At 39.0% G+C, this 20222-nt stretch overlaps 1 protein-coding gene across 25 annotated transcripts in view; it reads right to left on the reverse strand.

The window, feature by feature from the left end:
• LOC125768809 (transient receptor potential cation channel trpm) overlaps window positions 1–20222 on the reverse strand; it is a 68886-nt gene that overhangs the window by 36445 nt on the left and 12219 nt on the right. For 7 of the 25 annotated variants that reach the window (XM_049436945.1, XM_049436944.1, XM_049436941.1 and 4 more), the window contains exons 1-2: window positions 8990–9057; window positions 2102–2375 (exon numbers count right to left, since the gene is read on the reverse strand). The exons of 2 other annotated variants lie outside the window; for them this stretch is intronic. In XM_049436945.1, coding sequence (XP_049292902.1) covers window positions 2102–2344 — 243 coding nt within the window. In that variant the 5' untranslated portion in view covers window positions 2345–2375; window positions 8990–9057. Of the gene's footprint in view, window positions 1–2101; window positions 2616–4826; window positions 5347–6303; window positions 8964–8989; window positions 9059–12704; window positions 13482–13701; window positions 14574–20222 lie in introns of those variants that run through there. 16 more of the 25 variants (XM_049436946.1, XM_049436949.1, XM_049436958.1 and 13 more) reach the window with 14 other exon arrangements.

Raw genomic sequence — 20222 nt, forward strand, 5'->3', positions numbered from 1 at the left:
ACTTTTACATCCACGCAGACTATGAAATGTGTCAGAGATGATTTGCACTAGTTCTTCTGAATTGAAAAGGTCAGTGCTGTTAGTTGCGTCGGCATATGAGAGAGGTGACTGACCATTTACTCGGGATGGATTAGTGTGCGTAGTAGGGAATGGGTTTTGACTACGGGAGGGAAGTGGAGGGAAATCACTGCTAGATAAATTTACCTGCCTTTGCGTAGTTGCGAACATTGTTCCGTTTTGAGTTTTGGGTTTTGTTTTTGTTAGCCGTTTAGGACAACCGCTATAATTGGCCGTATGGTTTCCATCGCAGTTTGCACATTTTAGTTTGTGCGTCGGGATCTTGTCTTCGCCAGCTTCTGCAGATAATGGACACGTGGAAGATTTGTGCCCCAAGGAACATTTAATGCACAACGGCGCTCTGTAGCAGTTTTCAGCACCATGTCCGAATCTTTGGCAATTTTTGCATTGCATAGGGCCAGGTTGCCCGGAGAAGTAACGCCAAGTGACCATTTGGTGGTTTAGAGCTTTGATTGTTTTTAATATACTCATGTCTACTGTGCCTTTGGTGAAGTGCAACAGGTACAATGCCTGCTGGTCAAAGCGCTGCTGCCTGATGGGTAGTTTTTTTATGGCTACCGGGTTGATTTTTTCCTGTTGTAAAAGTTCTTTAAGCTCTTCAGTTGACATGTCGATTAGGCCGTTTAAGACGATTTTGGTCGTTTTGTCCTCGTGTAGTTGGTAAGAGTGGAACTCCGTGTTTGTCGATTTCAGCATTTGACAAACGGCCTTAAAATCTGCTGTAGTTGTGGTGCGGACTATAATACCTTTGTAGGTAGTCGCTGTCGTATAGCGCATGACACCAGATGCCATGACCTTCTTATGGATGTCCAGAACATTAGAACTGGCGACCGTTATTGGTGGTGGTGCGTGCTCTGGCTTGACGTTGCCAGATGGTTTAGGAGTTGTGTGAGTGATCTCGATCTCGTTGTCCTCTAGCGATAGTAGAGGTGCGTATGGATTGGCTGCACACTGTTGTGCTATGTTTGGCAGTATTCTGCGTTTCGGCCTGGTAGCAGTTCCCATGGGGATCGGCCGCTTTTTGTTTTTTTGGGAGCTATGACCCATCGTGGGTACGCTCGTTATTATTTGCAATCACTTTTTTTTGTCTGTGTTTAGCACTTTCGTAGCCTCGATTAACGTCTGCACGCAGCGGAGGTTGGATAGCGACTGCCTTCGCTACTGTGCCAAAAACAGTTTGTTTGTATTTGTTCATTAATATATATTTTGTTTGTTTATTTTTTACTTTTTATTAATTTGTTACATTAGTTATTTTTTTCATTTATTCATTTTTCATAAATGACATTCACTGCACAGATTAAGGGTCAAATTTATCACAGAATGAATAAAAGCTACAACTTACTCTATTCTATAATTTATTTTTTGTACAAAAAAACACATTATTGCAAAAAAAATTTTTTAAATAGCTCTCAAAATTATTATGTCAGCTTTAATTTTAATATATTCAAAAATGTGCTATGACTATTAAGTTGTTAAAATACTAATTTCTTGTTTAGGTTTGAACATTGACTGGACTATGACTTTAGAAACTTGACTAACTTTTAAATTACAGATAATTAAATAAACAACATTTATACACGACTTATTAAGATCTCTAACTATTTTGCAGTTAAATAATTAGATTAAGTTTTAAATGCGTGATCACAATTATTTTAGAAGAATGCATAACAAATCAGAAAATGTATGCCTTAAATTTCATTGGTGTCCCATTACCATCTGTTCCTGAGTTTTTCGCTTTCGGCGAGTGCTGTGAAGGTGGTACGAACTATCTATTTAACAGAGCTAACCCACATACCAGCACGAAAAAGTTTTATTGCTGGTACGCCAAAAGCACACAAATATGCAAACAGTTCATGAAAATTAGAGTGAATATTGAATGAAATCATCTTTGCAAGCTACCCAAAAATTCACTTATATCCACCAGTCGCCCTATGGTTCGGTTCGGTGCCGTCTGTACTGTCATTTGTTACAGTATTTTCCACCCTCAATTTTCATCCCATTTATAGCCATCCCCAATCTTTACCTTGACGTGGAAAACCTGGTACAGCGAGGCCACGTTCAAATCGAATGGTTCCACAATCGACGAACGCGACGAGATGGACGAGCTTTCGAAGTAAAGCGACGGTGGCGGTGGAGACGGCGAAAGTGGTGGTGTTGCCGCAGGATCCGATGATTGCAATGTGCGAAGCTTTTCGCGCAACACTGGCAACAGGGCCGCATGTTTCGGATCGTCCGTGAGGTAGCTTTTCTTCAATTTTCCTTCCATTTCATTTTCACTTTACGCCACCCGTACCGCGCTGTGGTGTGAAAAGAATGGAGCACTTTCACAAAATTGTAACCGCACGAATCGCAATCACAGCACAAGTTCGCATATAAACACAAACATACACACAAACGCATACACCGGAACATTCAACGTCTGTCCTTGGCCGCATTTTGTGCCGTTGCTCAGAGCATGTCGCCGTAAATGTCCTAATGCTGGGCAAAAAGGCGCTTTCCCTTGTCTGGCGGTTGTTGCGGTTGGTTCCCGTCTGCAGCTAATCGGGGACGGCAAAAGCACTTTCCCATTATTCCCGGCACCGTGACCAAACGCGATACCAATTTAGATAGGACCCGATTTACGGACCGAAAAGGACATCCACCGGGACGTTCTGGCCTAATCTGCTATCGCCAAAGATACGGAACCGAACGGTCGGATGTGTTTAACATTTACCCAGTAATTACGACTTCATTAAGCGCACGGGCGTTAGGAAAATTCGTCCTAATTTAGGCCGGCCAAAGGAATTTCTTCTTCATTGAGCAGGGTATACAGAAAAGAGAAGAATAAAAAAACCCAACAGCGAACATAAATGGCCCCGACAACGCACAACGGGTGATAAGTTGATATCGTCAGTCAGGCCGATAGTCCACTGGAAAAATGATTTGCGAACGGTTGTGGAGAACAGAGAAATTCAGCTCTTTTGAAATATGTTCACTAAATTTAAGCAATGGCTTAAAGACGAAAGCTCTTTTGGGGAATTGTATTGTATTACAAGAAATATAGTCGACGTTCTATGGAATAATTTTACCCAATTTACATCATCCGTCTAACACGCCTTGGTTTGACATCCCTGATATGGAGCAAACATATACAAGTTTTAGATTGTGTATTGCTTGAAAAGTTTTTCACTTATTTCATACGCTAATATACTTTATCGGGTTTATAGAATGTTATCACAGTTTTTATTTATCAGTTAATAATAAAAAATATATGAAAAACTTTATTCTACATTCCGCCTTATATGCAAAGTAAATAGTTTTATTGAAAACACGCTCATGATATTCTAATAAATAGTTTAAAATATCATTAAACAAAAATAGTTGCCGCACACAACTACCAAAAATGACATTGTATTAATAATTTCCATTTCTATCCACTCGTGTAATACCCTATTACTCACTACCATTTTACATTTAATTTTTTTTGCTTACAAAATGTTACCATGTAACCCACTAATGATTTAAGGCAAAAGCATCCCTCTACGAAAATAGTTCAATCAAAGAAACAACAACAACAACAACAAAAACAATTTGCTGAGATAGCACGTGCACGATGATTACTGAGATAATTTATCATCAGTCGCCACGGTCGGAGCTCTCGGAAGGCCGCTCTGTGTGTTGGAAACGGTTGGAAACGCAAACCGAAACCGGAGCGCACAGTTTACTAGCTATAATTGGGCTCTTTCTTCTTCCCATCCGGGTTGCACCCGTGTACCCATCGATCTAGTGAAACGAAACTAGTTCGTTACACTTGCCACCCACGTGCCGCCCTACGCAAAACCCGATCAGGTTGACACGAGCTTTTCTTCGGCCCTAAATACATGACGTAGTGTACGCGGATAGGTTTTACAAGGAAACGGTAATGAACATGATTCCAGTAGCATCCATCCGCTGTATTTATGCCCCTTCTGCTTATCATACCGCCACGGCAGATATTATCAACCGGTGTGGACACATTTCAGCCTGCGTCCAAGACATGATACAGTTTTCTTCTTTTTTGTGACCTTTTCATCCATCATGCGTGCTCGTGTTATGTTTGTTGGCTGGTCGAATACTTGCACTTGAACGATATCTTCAGGCAATTCGAAAGAAAAGCAGAAGCAAGGGAAAGTGTAAGAAATCAGTAGCTGCTAAAGAAACGGCCACCAGGCAGTGCCCACCCGACCATGGTACCGGTTCGAGCAAAAGTTTTCCCTCCCATTCACAGCACTATCGAGGAATGCTTGGAGCATTACTTTTTGATGAAATTTCCCTGGCGAAGTGAACAAGATCTCGTAACGACACTGCAATCAAGTGCATGCAGCTTTTGCTCTGCACTCGTCAGCAGGTTTAACTGGATGAGAACCAGCATAATCAGAACGTTTACGGCAAACTGAAGATGGAGGACGGGTCGAATAAATACATTATCCCTTCACTTCATTTTACGATAAAAGAGCAACTCGATCGAAAACATCGCTTTCATTCGCAGCATTTCTGCTTGGCGAATTTCCCATTCTGCTGGAAACTATTCTGAGCTAATATCATGCAACAAAGTGTGACACGTTTGTCTCGTATATTGAAGGCTCCTATCATAAGCTTCAAGACACACGTTTTTCTGCTTGCTTTAATGGGACACCGCACTAAACGGAACTTGCTTAAACACATTCATTCAACATTTCGAAACATTGTACTAGTGAATCACTTTCAATAAACTAATCAACGGAACAGACCGTGCACAGTTACGACACCACTCTTAAGAGCACTACTTTGTACAGGTTTTCACACGCATCGTTAACTTCTAGGCAATTGTTGTGCACATCTCATAAGAATAGCTGTAGCACAGCACTGAACACGTTTCTAAGGGATTGTGGTATTGCTTGATCGCTACACAATTTGTTATCACTCATCTTGGTACCGGGTGTCACCTTGATAAATATTTTCTCCAGATAAAGATAAAACCTCGTAACTGGGAAGGTGTGCTCGGCTCTGAAAGGTGTGAACATGTTTGCGATGCACGTACCGAACCGGTAAATGTATTACATGTTTCACTTACACCTTTGAGTTATGCAGAGATGTCAAACTTTATCGGCCTAGGGGTAAACTGTAGTTAATGTTATTTTCATAAGCGCTTTTGAAATTTGAATTTTCATAATCACTTTTGAAGTGAAGTTGAACATTATTTGAAGAATTTTTGTGATTGGTACAAATTATATTTTTAACATAATTGGAGCTAATAAACCAATGTTATAATGGCTAATTTACCTTCACCATAAACACTGATCGTAAATCAACCATATTTCGGCATCTAGAGTTACTAATGCCGTAGTAGACATTTGTTCAGAAACTGTTTTTTCTTGTTCTTTAAGAAAAAAATCTCCAATTTTCATATTGAAGCACATAAAAGATCCAATACAATATGATCCAAAAATTTTTCGCAATGATTTTTTTCACTCGCCTAACTATTGGTTTGTAGCACTACAAATGCTTTCCATCTGAATTCATTATTGCAACACTTTGGAAAAATGCATATCAATATTGTATTTTCCATTGCCATTAATTCACAGCTTGTACACACAGTAAAGTAAGCGTTTCACATTTCAAACAAATGATCGAAAACATACTCTCGCGAGGTAACTCTTTTTGAACACGCTACCACGACTACACTTTCGTCGACAACTCAAGAGCTCAATGCCAGGGAGAAAGTCACACTTTAGCGTAACTAACACTAAGAAACGAAGCAAAACAGCTGCTTCGGCACTAATCGCTGCAATAGATTAGACATTTTAATAGCCGGGCTGCGTTTGTGTTTGTATGGTTTTGACTACACGTGAACGAACACTATCGCTCCCGTACGACGATGCACGTGGCGTTAAATAATCGAACAGTGAGCTCGTTTGTAAATAAACCTGTCCCTTGTGTTTACAGTATTCGAACAATGAGATAACTTTTTTTTAAATCAACTAGTTCCAACCTAATTTTAGAACTAATGTTTTCATTTAGCAAATATACGAATACAGAAACATATTTGTACAATATATTATTGCCCACAGCTGTAACATCACACAAATTATTTCTACACACTTAATTGGTAAAAGCTATTCGCTAACTGCACTTAAATTGTGCTCTTCTGTACAGTTTTGCTTAAAGTATGCACGTTTTCCACTACGAAATTAGCACTGTTTTCATTTAAAGCTTCACGGTTCGTACCACTTCACTGCTAGATAATGCACACCATACCAATTGGTCACGCCTAAACAACCACCCAAAACGCACTTAACCACAGTTGACCATCGACGACTACTCCATCCCAAGGCCAAGCGGCCATACGCTCATATCACTTCGGGAACCCCGACAAAACAAAAACAAATACCACCACCCAGAAACCAAGCAGTACAATCGACGAATCCGCACAGCATTGGTATTGGTTTCAGTCGTTGATGATCGTTCGTTGATGGACTCTCAACAACAATGGTTGTTCGAAGTGTTGCGGTGTACTCGTTTGGCTCTTGAATCGCACCCCAGTGTACGATAATCAAAACCACAACCAAGCGGTTCCAAACAGCGGCCAACGACATCTTGGTCATGCGACATTTTGAAGTACAAAAAAATCCTATTCATAGTGGAACGTGCTTGTGACGCGAACAATTAACATCATTTATTGGCGTCAAAAGAATCGTCAACGATCGCGGAACACCGCGAACTGTCAAAGGAAAAAATCTGAAAATGACATAACAATAGATCGACCTGTGTATGATTTTATGCGACAACTAGCTGGTTTATGTTTAATTATTATCACTACTATTTGTTCTTGGCTAAAAAATGCTAAAACATGGCTGCCAGAACTGGTTACTCGACCATACTGGCCTTGGTGGCCAAAATGTGAACCATACTGAAATTAAATCGTTTGAAGTCAACATTGAAATAATGAAGAATACAATACGATTCTATACACGAATCAGCGAAATACCTTTGTTTTTAATCGAAAGAATCACAAATTTGCTCCATTCGCTAATACGGCCTAAAAATATTGTATTATAATTTATTTTGGTCTCTAATAAATTATTTTCAGAAGGTGGGAAAACTTGAATTAGCGATAAGGCGATGGATGTTGGGTAAAATACTAAAAATCTGCTTAAACACCTTAAAGTTCGATTTGGATTTACTACAGGTAAGATCGTAAAAATAATGACGTTTTACATTGCATACTTCTAAACATAATGTCCATGGTTTGATAGATTTTTCAATCATAATTAATTTTAATATAATTTTTTTAATTAATGTTGCGAAAAGTTGTACACACTTAGCTTATTGCTTATTTGCACTTAGATCCTTGTTCTACAAATATGTAACCGATAACTCTGATATTGTTTTGCACATTAACAAGTGCGTAAAATTAAAAAAAACATATAAAAAGGTTTTTTTGTTCGGAAGGTACGATTTTTTTCCTTTTTTTGCTGACAAATTCCAAACACAATTGTGAGCAATGTTTTGTTTCCTTTTCAAAGCCTATATATGCCAAAAAAATACAACATCAACATTTGTGTTCAGCACCAGATCCATCCATTCCTTCTGAGTCGTAAACATGCGGTTATAATTCACCAACCCTCAACCAACTACTCATCCGACTAATTATGCGTGTACTGTTTCAGCTAAACTGCTTCCAACGCTTTGTCAGACCACCCAACTACACTGACAGCCCTCCCAGTAGTTCGTTCCATGTGAGGAAGTTCACAATTTATTCATATTCTCCCGTGCGCCATCTTCTTAGTGTTCCGGTTCATTTTAAAACCTCAAAAACTTGCCGCACTCTCGTAGGGAAATGGTGGATCTGGTTACCACACGAGATTGCTACGGAAATTCGTTATTAATCTCGGACCATTCTGCTCCTTCCACACTGCTGTCAAACATTCCAGGGAATTTTGTCATTAGCTTTGGGAATCTACGACCCACTGGGCCTGTCGTTTGGACCACCCAGTTCCAGCAACAAACTACCGTGTTGCCAGGCGAAAAATACATCATTCTCACTGGAACTAAAAGCCATCAACGAGAATACTCACTGTTTACAGCTTCTCGTACGTTCTCAACAACGTTTGCCGTCTGACTGCTCGAACCCACGGCAAGCGGACGTTGATTCTGCATAATTCATTTTCATCCCAATGTACCACCATCACCCGGTTTGGATGTTTTTACAACATCTAGTACAATCTCACCCGGGAATGGAATGGTCCCAACAAAAAAAAAGTCGTTCGTCATCTTCATTCTATCGTATGTTATTTAAATTTAGTATGAGCATAAAATGCGGACCAAATAGAATCACGATTCATCACAGTTCGTTGAATCAATACCAGAGGGAAATTCAAAGCCATTCACTGTGTTGGTGGTAATGCAATTGCTTCGATTGTCGAATCATTTGAGTGTCAAATATTCTGGCAATATTTATGCATCGTTCCGCTATGTTTATGGTACCAGATTGCGGCAACAATGGCGTACCATTTCGGAAAAATATCGGAAGTGTGCTGATTTTATTTCTATACTATAATTTAATATCATTCATAAACTTTTGATAGCAATTGTAAAATGCAAAATTGTAGCTACATTTCAACTGTAATAAAATAATGAAGCCATCATTGTTATTGTTTCACAAAATCAATAATTTCAGTATAAATAAATCAAATCAATATTATACATGTAACTGTTACCAACAATAGCAAAGCATGCAAGGAAATATGTTATAAAGATACAAAATGCTTATTTATGTTGCACTTTATAAAATGAAAAATAGCATATTATTAATATAACGAGCATATTTGTTAAAATAATTTAGCACACTTTAAAGTACGATAAAAATACCATAAAAAGATAACAAAAAACACAATTAGATAGTGAGACTTACCCTCGGTACGGTGATATTTATCAATCCTAAGCAGATCTTCCGCAAGCCCCATCCTAGCTTTCGTTGTGTCTGATGAGGTTGTGTTTGTGTGTTTGTTTTCATTCATATTATTTGTATTTTGGTTGTTTATACGACGTTATTTACCATTTGGAAACATCAACGAAATTTCATGTTTATTATTTTCCATTTTACGTGTTTTTTAATAGTAGTTTGATGTTGATTTGTGTTTTTTTTAGTTTCCCCCAATAACATTCACCAAGTATAAGACAATTCATATTCAATTATCCACAGTTCAATGTGTTGTTTAGTAGGATAGTTTATGACAAGAAGTATTTTAATATAATGTAAAATGCATTGTTTTTTTCATTTTTCCTCACCAAGATATAAAGTACAATATTGAACAATAGGATTTTAAAAGCAAAACAATCAACACATTATAGAAAACGTACAGAGCACAAAAGGAAGTAAGGGGGGTGATTAAAGGTAAGACAAACACGTGGACATACATTATTGAAACGGATTGTAAATTTGTGATTCATGTTTAAATGGTAGAGGCCGGTTTTTATTTTTGAAGATAGCGTGACAGCATAGAAGAAATTAGTTAGGAAAAAACAGCAAGAAAGGAGAAAGAGATAGGAAAAAAGTGGTTAGAAAATGTATCTAAAAGAAAAGCACGAGGGTGACGTTAAAACGTAAAGTAAAGGTGCCGACTAATCAAATCTGTGCCAAAGTTGTGCAACCAAACCATGAACAAAATTGCAAGTTCAGATGGAAATGTGCAATGCATTCGTCGCTCGCACAGAATAATGGATGAACGTTAGAGTTTGTTGTGTAAAAATGCGAAAGTTACTCTACGCGTAAATTGTAGCGAAACGACTGCAACGACACTAATTGTGAGCACACATCAGCAACGCTAATCGAAAACCATCCATAGCAGCAGTCAGCACATGCTTCAATAGCTGCCGCATATTAAAACTTTCACCCAGAAACTCCCAGAACGAGAACGATGTCAATTTAAGAGCTGTACCCCAAAACCATCAGGCGTCCGCATGCGTTTCATAACAGCGAGTGACAAAACTTTTGTCCGATCGTCATCGGTGTTCCAAAGTTCATGCAGTCGACAGCTTGCATTGAACAAAGTTTGACGTATTTGTCACGGTACACACACTTCCCCAAGATTTATTTGAGACAAGCAATTTTTCGTGTGGGAGCAATGCAAAAAATATTCGACAACGAAAATGTAGATCATATTGTGATAAATCAAAAGCAAAGTTTGTTCATATCATCTAGGTGAGATGTTTTGTGGGTTCTGTTTCGTAGTTAAAAATGATCACAAATTTCCTTATGTAAAGTATAATATATTTAATTCCATGTTCCATCAACGATAATGGTATCTTTAATCGACAATCATCACACTCTACATGAAAAAAAATCTCTTTTTATCCGCAACCAAAGGGAAACGAAAAAAAAGCTTTTAATTATACTTTTGAACCCCATGCCCGTGCAGTAGTAATTAAAACATGGCCAGAAGGATTACAAACGATTTTCCATTTTCTCGCCTCCGCAAAAACAATCACCTTACGGCAGTTACCGTGCAAAAGCACAAACACACTTTCAAACACAACTTTTGATGGTTGGTAAAAAGCAGCAGCAAAACACCCTTTTTCGTAGCTGATTTTCTGAAGTGAACAAAACCAAAGTCTGCTATTACCGATGTATTATTATTTTACCAATGTCCCGCATCGCCCCATTGCCAAATGTATTGTTTTCTTGCTGCCAAGAGAATCAATAATGGGGTGGCATACTTATCAATATTCTGCAACGTCCATTTCCTGCAGTCAAACAGGTGGTTGGCGAGAAAAAACGTCAAAACAAAGACATGCTTTTTCAAAGCTTTATCAATGTTTGCAATACTCACGAATAGCTTGCACACATTTCTCTAGATTGTCACTCCAACAATTGCCTTGATTGAATGTATTTCAACGAGAAAAAAAGAAACAAAATAACGTTAACGGATTTCATAAGTGGAAAAAATCGACCTATAACCTGAAGTCAGAATCGATCGGAAACAAAACCATTCGATGAACCAGCGAAAAGGGCGCAACAGATCGCGGGGATGGTAGCCAACGGTCCAGATCGACACTTCAACCAAGTGAATTTTCCAAGAAGCACTTCATACGGCTGGTTAGCAGGGAATAGCTTCTAGGCTGTTGTTTGTCTTTAAGCTTCTGGAAGCAAATCCCACCGGGTACGGTTCTTACTTCTGTCGTGAATAATTCATTAAACCGTAAGACAAAGAGAACAGTCAACAGTGTTTCTTTTGTGCAATATTTTGTTCACGATGAAACGGGTGGAAAAGGGAACTGAATAATGTAACTAGCTTTCCTACGGGACGTGTCGATTTTGCTACCGATATCGATTGATTCCAATACCTCTGGTATACTATTAACGGCATGGCAGTATGGCCAAATGTATAAAACGAGACAAAATGCACAACGTAATGAACGATATTGATGTGTGAACGATGACATTAAAAGACCATCGGGCAACACACATTAATTGTTTGGATCGATGCTTTTGGAATACGCAGAAGCATTCAAACTGTCCACGAAATAAGATTATAATTAATAATGCCATTTATAATGAAAATTCATCCTTTAACAAAACTCGTTTTACTTGATTGATTGATGATTTAAAACTACCTCTGAAACTCATCGAAAGCCTGATCTGAATATCGACTAAATGCGATAAATAATTCGTTGGCATCAAATATGGCTATTTGACTTGAATTTTTAAAAAATAAATTGTGCAACATGTACAGGCAGTTATTTATAAACAATGAACTGGAATTATAAATGTACGCATTGGCACAACACGATAGCAAATAAATTGCAATTTCTATTGAATTTCAAACAATGAATAAACACGTCATACCATATGTAAACGTGTTTGAAATTAAAATAAACATTACTCTGTACCTTGTTTCAGTACTAATGGATAGCGACATTGAGCTATGGGTTCAATGTCACATCCCACATGGAGACGCCTGGTGGTGGGTAAAAGTTAATAACAAAAAAACAGATAATCCGCACAGTTTTATTTATTTTTTTTAATACCAAAAATTATGCTCCATAAAAAAGTACTTTAACACAAAATTGAGTTTTGCGAAAATAGTAAAAAAGTGCGAAAAAAGATTAACTGATAATTCCAATTCCACGAAAACCCTTATGTTATGATAAAATGTGTTGTTGCATAAATATAACGCGTAATAAAATGTATAAACATAAGATAATAATGCAAGAGTGTTATGAGTAAAACGAGTGCACTGTGTCATGAAAACTACTACTAAAAGTGTTGCAATGGAAAGTTTAAGAGGAAATCATTACGTACTCGCATCAACACCAGCCAGTCACATTAACGTTTTCTAGAACCTGATGAAGAGAGCTCTTGAAAACATCGACAGATGCTGGATACCGTACGTAGTGGAATTCTCATTTCGCTTCCTTTCGCTACTACATGCTGATATGAAAGGATGTGGATTTGTTAGGGCAACTAACATTACAAGGAACCAAAGGTACGTGCAACAGTGTGAAGGTGAAGAGGATATGCGGCTACACAACGAGACAATCTCTAGGCTACTATTTCCACTACAAACGAAGGAAAACGACAACAGGAACGAAAGAGTGACAGAGATAATGTGGGGGTTTCAACGTACCGGTTTTGCATTCCGTTTATGTTTAAGCATTTTCCCAGTACTGTTGCAGTCTAAGCTAGGCCGAAGTTAGGATGTAGAGTATTAATGACTAGGTATGGTCGCTGCTACAATAAATGCTTGCCGAATGATGATGTAGGCGCTAAGGGCGTCAAAGCAGTGGATTCCCTTACTATGTTTGGCGCATTTACGCAAAACTGTTTCCTTGAAACAACTTTCGTTGGCGCAAAAGGATCGTTGGCGTTCGCTCGGGATGGATGGATGGTTTTCTAATCGGATTGCGAAGGAGTCGAATATCACTGCTTACAATTGTTTGGCCAGTCTGCGCTTTATGACATGAGGCTTTGCTAACATGCTTTCGGGAGTTGACGGAACCGCAATGCTGTATGGGTACGATTGTGTTACGTGTGTATGATTGAGCAAGTCGTTACTAAGCACCAAAACCTTTGCCAGTTTATTTCTAAGCAGGAAGCTATCACGGTACCCTTCCCACCATAATGCCCATGGATGAATGTTATATGCGGGAAAACGGTGACGATATTTACAGATGATGATTGTCGTGCGTCATCGCAAGGATATGAGAAGTATAAGTATAGTGGCGCACTTTTCTACCCTGCCGATACTCGGACACAGCCGGCATCTTGTTTGGTCGAACACGATTCCACCTTTCATCCACACTGGCAACACTTCAACACTCGAGAAACGCTTGTAGCGATGCACTCAGCTTATGCACTTTGCACGTGCCCGGAAATAGATTTTTTCCATATGAAGTTCATTTCACTGCAGATTCACACAAAGAGAACATTTCTTATTCAAGGGGAAATTTTAACGTGCGTCAAAGCAATTGAAACACGATCACAGTTTGTACACTTTTACACTAACACGGGATAGTGTGAATGCTGATCACATTCGGATGTGGTAGGCAAACATTTACTGAAAAATTTAGTCATTGTAAGTTTTGTTTTCTTCGCGCATTAAAATCAGCTCAGTGAACACATACCGATCGTAATGACAATACCCGAAAACTGACAGATCTAGCCAGGCGTTTAAACGTCAACGCGGTTGGCTTTGTACGTAAATAACACGATATTTGGCCGACACTAGACGCCGACGGCCAACTGCACACGTACACGTAAAACTGTTTAACAGTAATACTACTACGTCGAAATATGTGAGCGACAAAAGAAAAAGTTAAATACACAATAGATTAAACATATTTCGTATGGAAAATATGGAAACCGACAAGCATTTCATTGAAAACTATGCCTTATCGATCAAGCCGATCGGATATTGATCGCACGATGAGCATAATTCAACCATTATTTACATCAATCCATAAAGGTTTGCAAGATTGCAGCACACACGTCCGAGTGTTTTGAACTATTTTCAGTCGATATTACCAATACACACACGAAAGGTTATACCCGGCTTAAACTGGAACTAATTCGTGCGTATGGCCTACGATGAGTTTATACGATCAGAGCACGATCGTTCGGTACGGCACGAAGCGATAGACAGCCAGTAACACACGTATCTGAAATTTTCGGGCCCAGACGACCGCCAAAATAGCGCCCGAGCTAAGATAAGCACGAAACATTCAACACACATTCACATTGAGCGGCGGCACATAAACATAACATTCAACAACACAATGATGGCGTTGTTCCATATTCCTTCAAACAACATAGCGACAACAAACGACGATACACGGTGAGTGATTTTTTTTTTACTGAATCGTTGCCCCACACAAACACTGAATGGCATATACATAGAACGGTCTTCCGCATATGTGGAACACGTGCGCGTCTCGCCGTTATGCGATTGAAACACTTAAAAACATCAAGACGCATAGCATAGAACATATGTTTATATCTGGAAAAAGAAAGAGAAAAAGAGAGAAAAAGAAAACACCGGGCGCACAGGAGAGAAAAAAAGAAAACGAATCAATTGATCGATCCCAACACAATTAGTACAAGCATTCATCCACTTTTTTTTCATCAGCAACTAAACATTTAATGCAAACTGTACATCATGCAACAACACACAAAATAAATGCAAAAGAAACCAAGAAAAACAGTTGAAATAACATAAACATTAGCTTAAAACGTGCTTAAGATAACATTGGTGGATAACTGAAAGGCAGCTTAATTTTACATTTACGCTCAGCAAAATTATTTAAACAATACTCAACACATAAACATACATGAACACTAACAAGCACATACACAAAAACACAAATATTCTCTTCTTGTCTTCTCAGCTACACTTTAATTATATTAACACTTGCTGTAAAAAACCAGTATCTCAAACAAAAAAAATCTGTTTCATCCACTTTAAAAGTGTAATGTGTTTTAAAGCGACCGCACTCATATTCACCTACGTGCGGAGAGATAATTCACTGCTTGAAAACAGCTCATCTCGTGTTTGATAGTATCCATTTAATTTGCACAATATCTATCCCTCATTTTCACGTTGTCTTGGTATTTCAATTTCGTTTTATTTATTTATTTTTTCGTCCTTTGCTTCGTATCACATCGCCCACGATTTTCGCGCTCTAGATGTGCGCGATGATGGAAATAAAGTCATTCCGGTAATTAAATTCCATCTTACTGTCCCTATTAATTTGCACACCTGTAGCCTTTTGCATTTGGCAGGAAAAAAGGTGTTTAATTATATTTCCTTTCCTGCACATTCCTTGTCTTCATGTCTCTAGTGGGAAATTTTTTCCAGGACCAAACACAACATCACTGTTCGGCCATAAGAATCAGTTGGTGCCCCGACACCCGACCGAAAGATTTTATTTATCAACAGTTCCGCACCGTCCCAATCACATTGCGCGAATCATTTGCTTCGTTAACGCCGCTGCTCTGGCAAAGCTTTACGCGCATTACGGCTAAACGCAACCGAAAGTGCCACCGGGAAATCGTGTAACGTTTGTCGCACATTCGCAACATGTGTCGGATTTTATTAGACAGCTAATCAAATTTTCATTCATTACGGATATCAGCAGGACCGTAAAGCAACGTTTACGTTGGCCGTAACGGTGAAGATATATCGCATCGCCAACCAAATCGTTCCAAGAAAATGTTAATGTACTTTATACGCCGCATCGGACGCGGAATGGTTCGAGCGCAATTGGGGTCGGACGCTTTTACCAACCCTGCAGATAGCATGATGGAAACGACCGTGCTCTTTTAATTTCTATTTTATTGAGTGCTTGATTGCCAAACCGAATTCAGTGACCGTGTTATGCTTTCCTTGCTTGCTGCCGTTTATGATTTGGATAAAAATGAAAAAAAAAACAAAATTCAAGATTCATATAACTGGCGGAAAAAAGATTGACGGGCAAGAGGTAAGAAGGTTAAACATTTGCATGTTACGCCATGTTCCCATATTACGTGGCCTTTTAGGGCAAAGGCATACATAAATTACTCAAGGGATCGATTAAGAAGTTGATGTAGTAATCTCACCAAAGCAAGTGGCTTGTAGAAATTCGTATGCAAAAAGGAAAACAAATTTCAAGCATTGGCACACTTCTCCACGGGCATTGAAGAACATGTTTCCTTTGAAATATCATTCACAACAGCGGAATGAAAGCAAAAGTAAACGAAATAGAAACTTTCTCTGTTCAACTTTACAGTCATACCAAAGTTTTCATAGCTATGTTGCAACTTTAATTCTAATTCTTAAGATAGAAAGTTTATACTCTTTTAATGAAATCAAAGCTGATTTTTTTCTTAAATACACAAACAGTAATTCAAAAACATTTGAAAGAAAACTCGTTGACCCATCTTCAAAAGCACACGAAGTGAAAGCATTCATCTGACACGTTTTTCATGCCAACAGCAAGATAAACATCCTTTTCATCCACCTTTCGCTACAATGTAAGTAAAAAAATGTGTGCACGAAAAAGGACCAATGTTTTTTTTTATTCGAAAGCTCACCAGATGAGCGTAACGACTACCGGGAGCGATGGTCCCGTGTCGGGTGGATTCCAGCTGGGCGATAATCTCCAAGCAACCGGGTGTCGAACCCTCGGATCTCAGACTTCGGACCGCAGCTGTCACAAACGGACCGAGCAACACCATGCGCTTGACGTTACCATCGTCACCTTTGCTAAGAATCGTTGAATGAACCAGCAGACGCACACCCGAACCAAAAACCCAAAGCAAAAACACCATGAAGAAAAACCCTGCGGGAGCGCAAAACCTACGGGGAAGTTCTTAACGAAAGAAAATGAAGTGGAAAAGGGCACCACACAACAGCAACACACACAAAAAACACACTTTCATCCCAAAGAAGTAATTGGGTGAGATCATGCTGGATGAACAGACGCGTAGACGGAAAATTTGAATCGGTCCCTCCAACCAGCAAATCGACTACGGTCAGCTGAAGCTTGTGTCCCGTGTGTAGAAATCAAGAAAGATCTCTCCTAGGTGATGGATTTTTTTTTACAACCTATTCCGCTTTTTTGTCGTTTACCATGCGGACACCTCCGATTCATCATCGCCGATAATGCATGGAAGGGAATTGGAAACTTCTCTCCTAATTGGATCTCGAAAATGATGTCCTTGCTATGGGTCGAGTTGGCGCTAGGCACGATACATTGCCAATATGACATTTGCTCTGATTTGGATTGTGTGACTGGTGCAGCGGACACGTATAGGATTTAACTGGCATTGAAATATTCACCTGATGCAGTGCAATAACTTCACCAGAACGAAAACATAAAGCTATACATACCTATAAGATAAGATCTATTCAAAAAGGAATCATCTCCGATTGTGCATAATATAACTAATATTGCGTGTAGTATTTTCCACCCCTACATTTGGTTTTATTTACTATGGAAAATTTGACACAACCCAACCCTTTAAGGACATCAGTCACTCGGTGTTATGTCAACGAAGATTTATGATACGGTGGAATAACAGACGCCCGTACAACAACACGTCACAAAAAATCCTACCAAATGAAATCCTCCAAACGGTAACTTATTCTCAAAAGGAGTAAACGGGAAGAAACTACTCCTGAGGACCGCACAACACCACTTCACCAATTGTTAAGCATATTATCCACCAGGGACGAGCGTGGAAGTAAGGTGGGCGTAAACCATCCGTACGTAAAACACCACCGCACTGACAAACGTAGCCACGAGAAGGGAAACAGTATCAGTCAGAGTTTTCTTCTACCGGCGAAGTCAAATCCATCCTTGCTTTCTCAGCTCGCCTACCGCCGACAACCGCGACAAGATAGATGACCGAAGCAAAACTTGATACCATCGGTGCTCGGGCTAGTATTTTTGGACACAACATCGTTCCGCTGGTTTTCCGTCCGACATGTGTCAGGATGTGTGTTGTGGGCAAAAAAAGCTCATCGTAAACGGAACGATATGCCACTGTGGTGTGATAGGAGTAAACGCACGCAAACAGGTCCGGCCTGGACACGTAATGATATACTACCATTACACGTCCACTCCACGTGGGACGGCGCAATCAATTTAACTTCCTTTCGGCAAACGGTATTGATGGTCGTGTGCCAGTGGAACGGATTTTCTCGCAGACTTTACCTAACATTCACTCATTACGCACGAACGAAGCATTGCTCGATTTTACTGCTGGGCACCGATATACCAATTAACCCCGGAGCAGTCGCTCGTCTGCGTGTCCGCATAAGATTTTAGGTTCGTTACTAAGCAACAATCGTTTTTGGAATGACTAAGCGAGCAAAAATTTCCTTATACAGAATTTGTATCATATTCAAAATATATAATACATTAAGCAGAGGCCTACAGATAAACTGCTTTTATTAATTACTTATTGCATCAATTTGGGATGCATCAATATGGCTAATTTACTACTAGTAATCGTTATTTGTCTATAGATATTTTTTTTAATTCGAACAAAACAGCGAATGAACCTAATCGAAAATTGTTTAATGAAATTTTTAAAAGTGAAACAAGGTGTAGAGAATGCTTATGTATTTTATACTAAAATTTTTTCAACGTTTGTGACAGTCATCCTGAAAAAGATGCCTAAAATCTGCAAACACGCTGAATTGAAATGCAGCTAGTGCGATCAGGTCGACATAAACTACTATGAGTTGTTGGAATAGGTCCTAACCATTTTATGGCTTGATTTGAGAATTTTTACAAAATATATGACCATTATTTAACTACGCATTTGGAATTTGGCACAAAGATGCCAAAAAGCCTGAAAATAAGTAGTATTAACTTTTCCCAATAAAATTATCATAACAATAACAATCTTATAAAAAATGTCCGGTACTTAGTTGTGTACCTAATACAAAAATTACTTGTCCATCTAGCTCTAGCAGTAAAATTTTCCTTACTTCTATTTTACTAAATTAAATCGTTTATCCTTTTTATCCTTAAATTCACCTAACAAGTTCTTTTGAAAGCGAATTTTAAAGTTAGAGTAATACCGCAGTCATTGTGGTTTGCCTTATTTGTACAAGGATATTGTTGGAATAAACCTCTTTGATGTGACATATTATGCATGAAAGCGCTGTCTGCCAAACCAAAACCAAAAAGCAACACACACACATGCCGCGTTGACACATTCGCATACAATTTTAATGATCGTCTCATTCCTCTTTACGTTGACATTTGTACGGGTCAACCATAATCAGGTCCTCAGGATCATAAACATGTTTTTATATCCCTCCTTCCAGTTCCTCCCATCTGTACCTTTAACGTCCAATCATGCGTGTCAGTTGTTGTTCTGACCGTTCTCTATCATGTTACCTTGCCTTAAATCACCTCTTACCCAGTGGCCAATGCACGAGGATCAGGACAAAACGAGCCAACCACACGCATGCACCTGGCATTTAGTGTCTCGCCATACGACGTAGAACATACACTCTTCAGACCGCTTACCATACTACCGTCAACACACACATATACACACAATTGACCGCGTTTCATACATATCCTTGAAGGTTTGCGAGGCCAGCAACCGGTGCCAATGTCACCGGCAGTGATTTACCGTCGCTGTTCCATTTGCTACCCCCCGCCCATACTGTCGGCCATTTTACAAAGCTTTCGTCCATACCACCACCACCATCTTCTATTAGTAGTACATTGCTATACACCTACGATCTGAGCAATTTACGTTGCTTTGTTCATGTTTCCAACTTTCGTCCATTGCTGCGCATCATACCGCATTAAAATGTTCCATTCATCATTACTCACGACATGCTATTCATGGTGCGGTTTCCGTTGTTATATTTTTAAGCCTACCTTATTGTATTATAGTCTATTTGTTTGTCGAATCCTTTTTATGTAACTTCTCCTTTTTCACCGGTCAATGGAAGGATTGAGTTGGTTTTCCTTTCTATTTCGTTGCTCTGGTACGGATGGTAATTTTCAATACGAAAAAATAAGGAACATGGCGCTACTGTTCAGTGGTTTGCATTGCTAAAACCTCATCTAAATGGAAAGCTTTTATGTTTAATTTATTTCAAGCCAAATGCACCCATATGGATGCCTCCTTTTATTAT

The sequence above is a fragment of the Anopheles funestus genome, chromosome 3RL, assembly GCF_943734845.2.
Source record: "Anopheles funestus chromosome 3RL, idAnoFuneDA-416_04, whole genome shotgun sequence".
In the NCBI taxonomy this organism is placed as follows: domain Eukaryota; kingdom Metazoa; phylum Arthropoda; class Insecta; order Diptera; family Culicidae; genus Anopheles; species Anopheles funestus.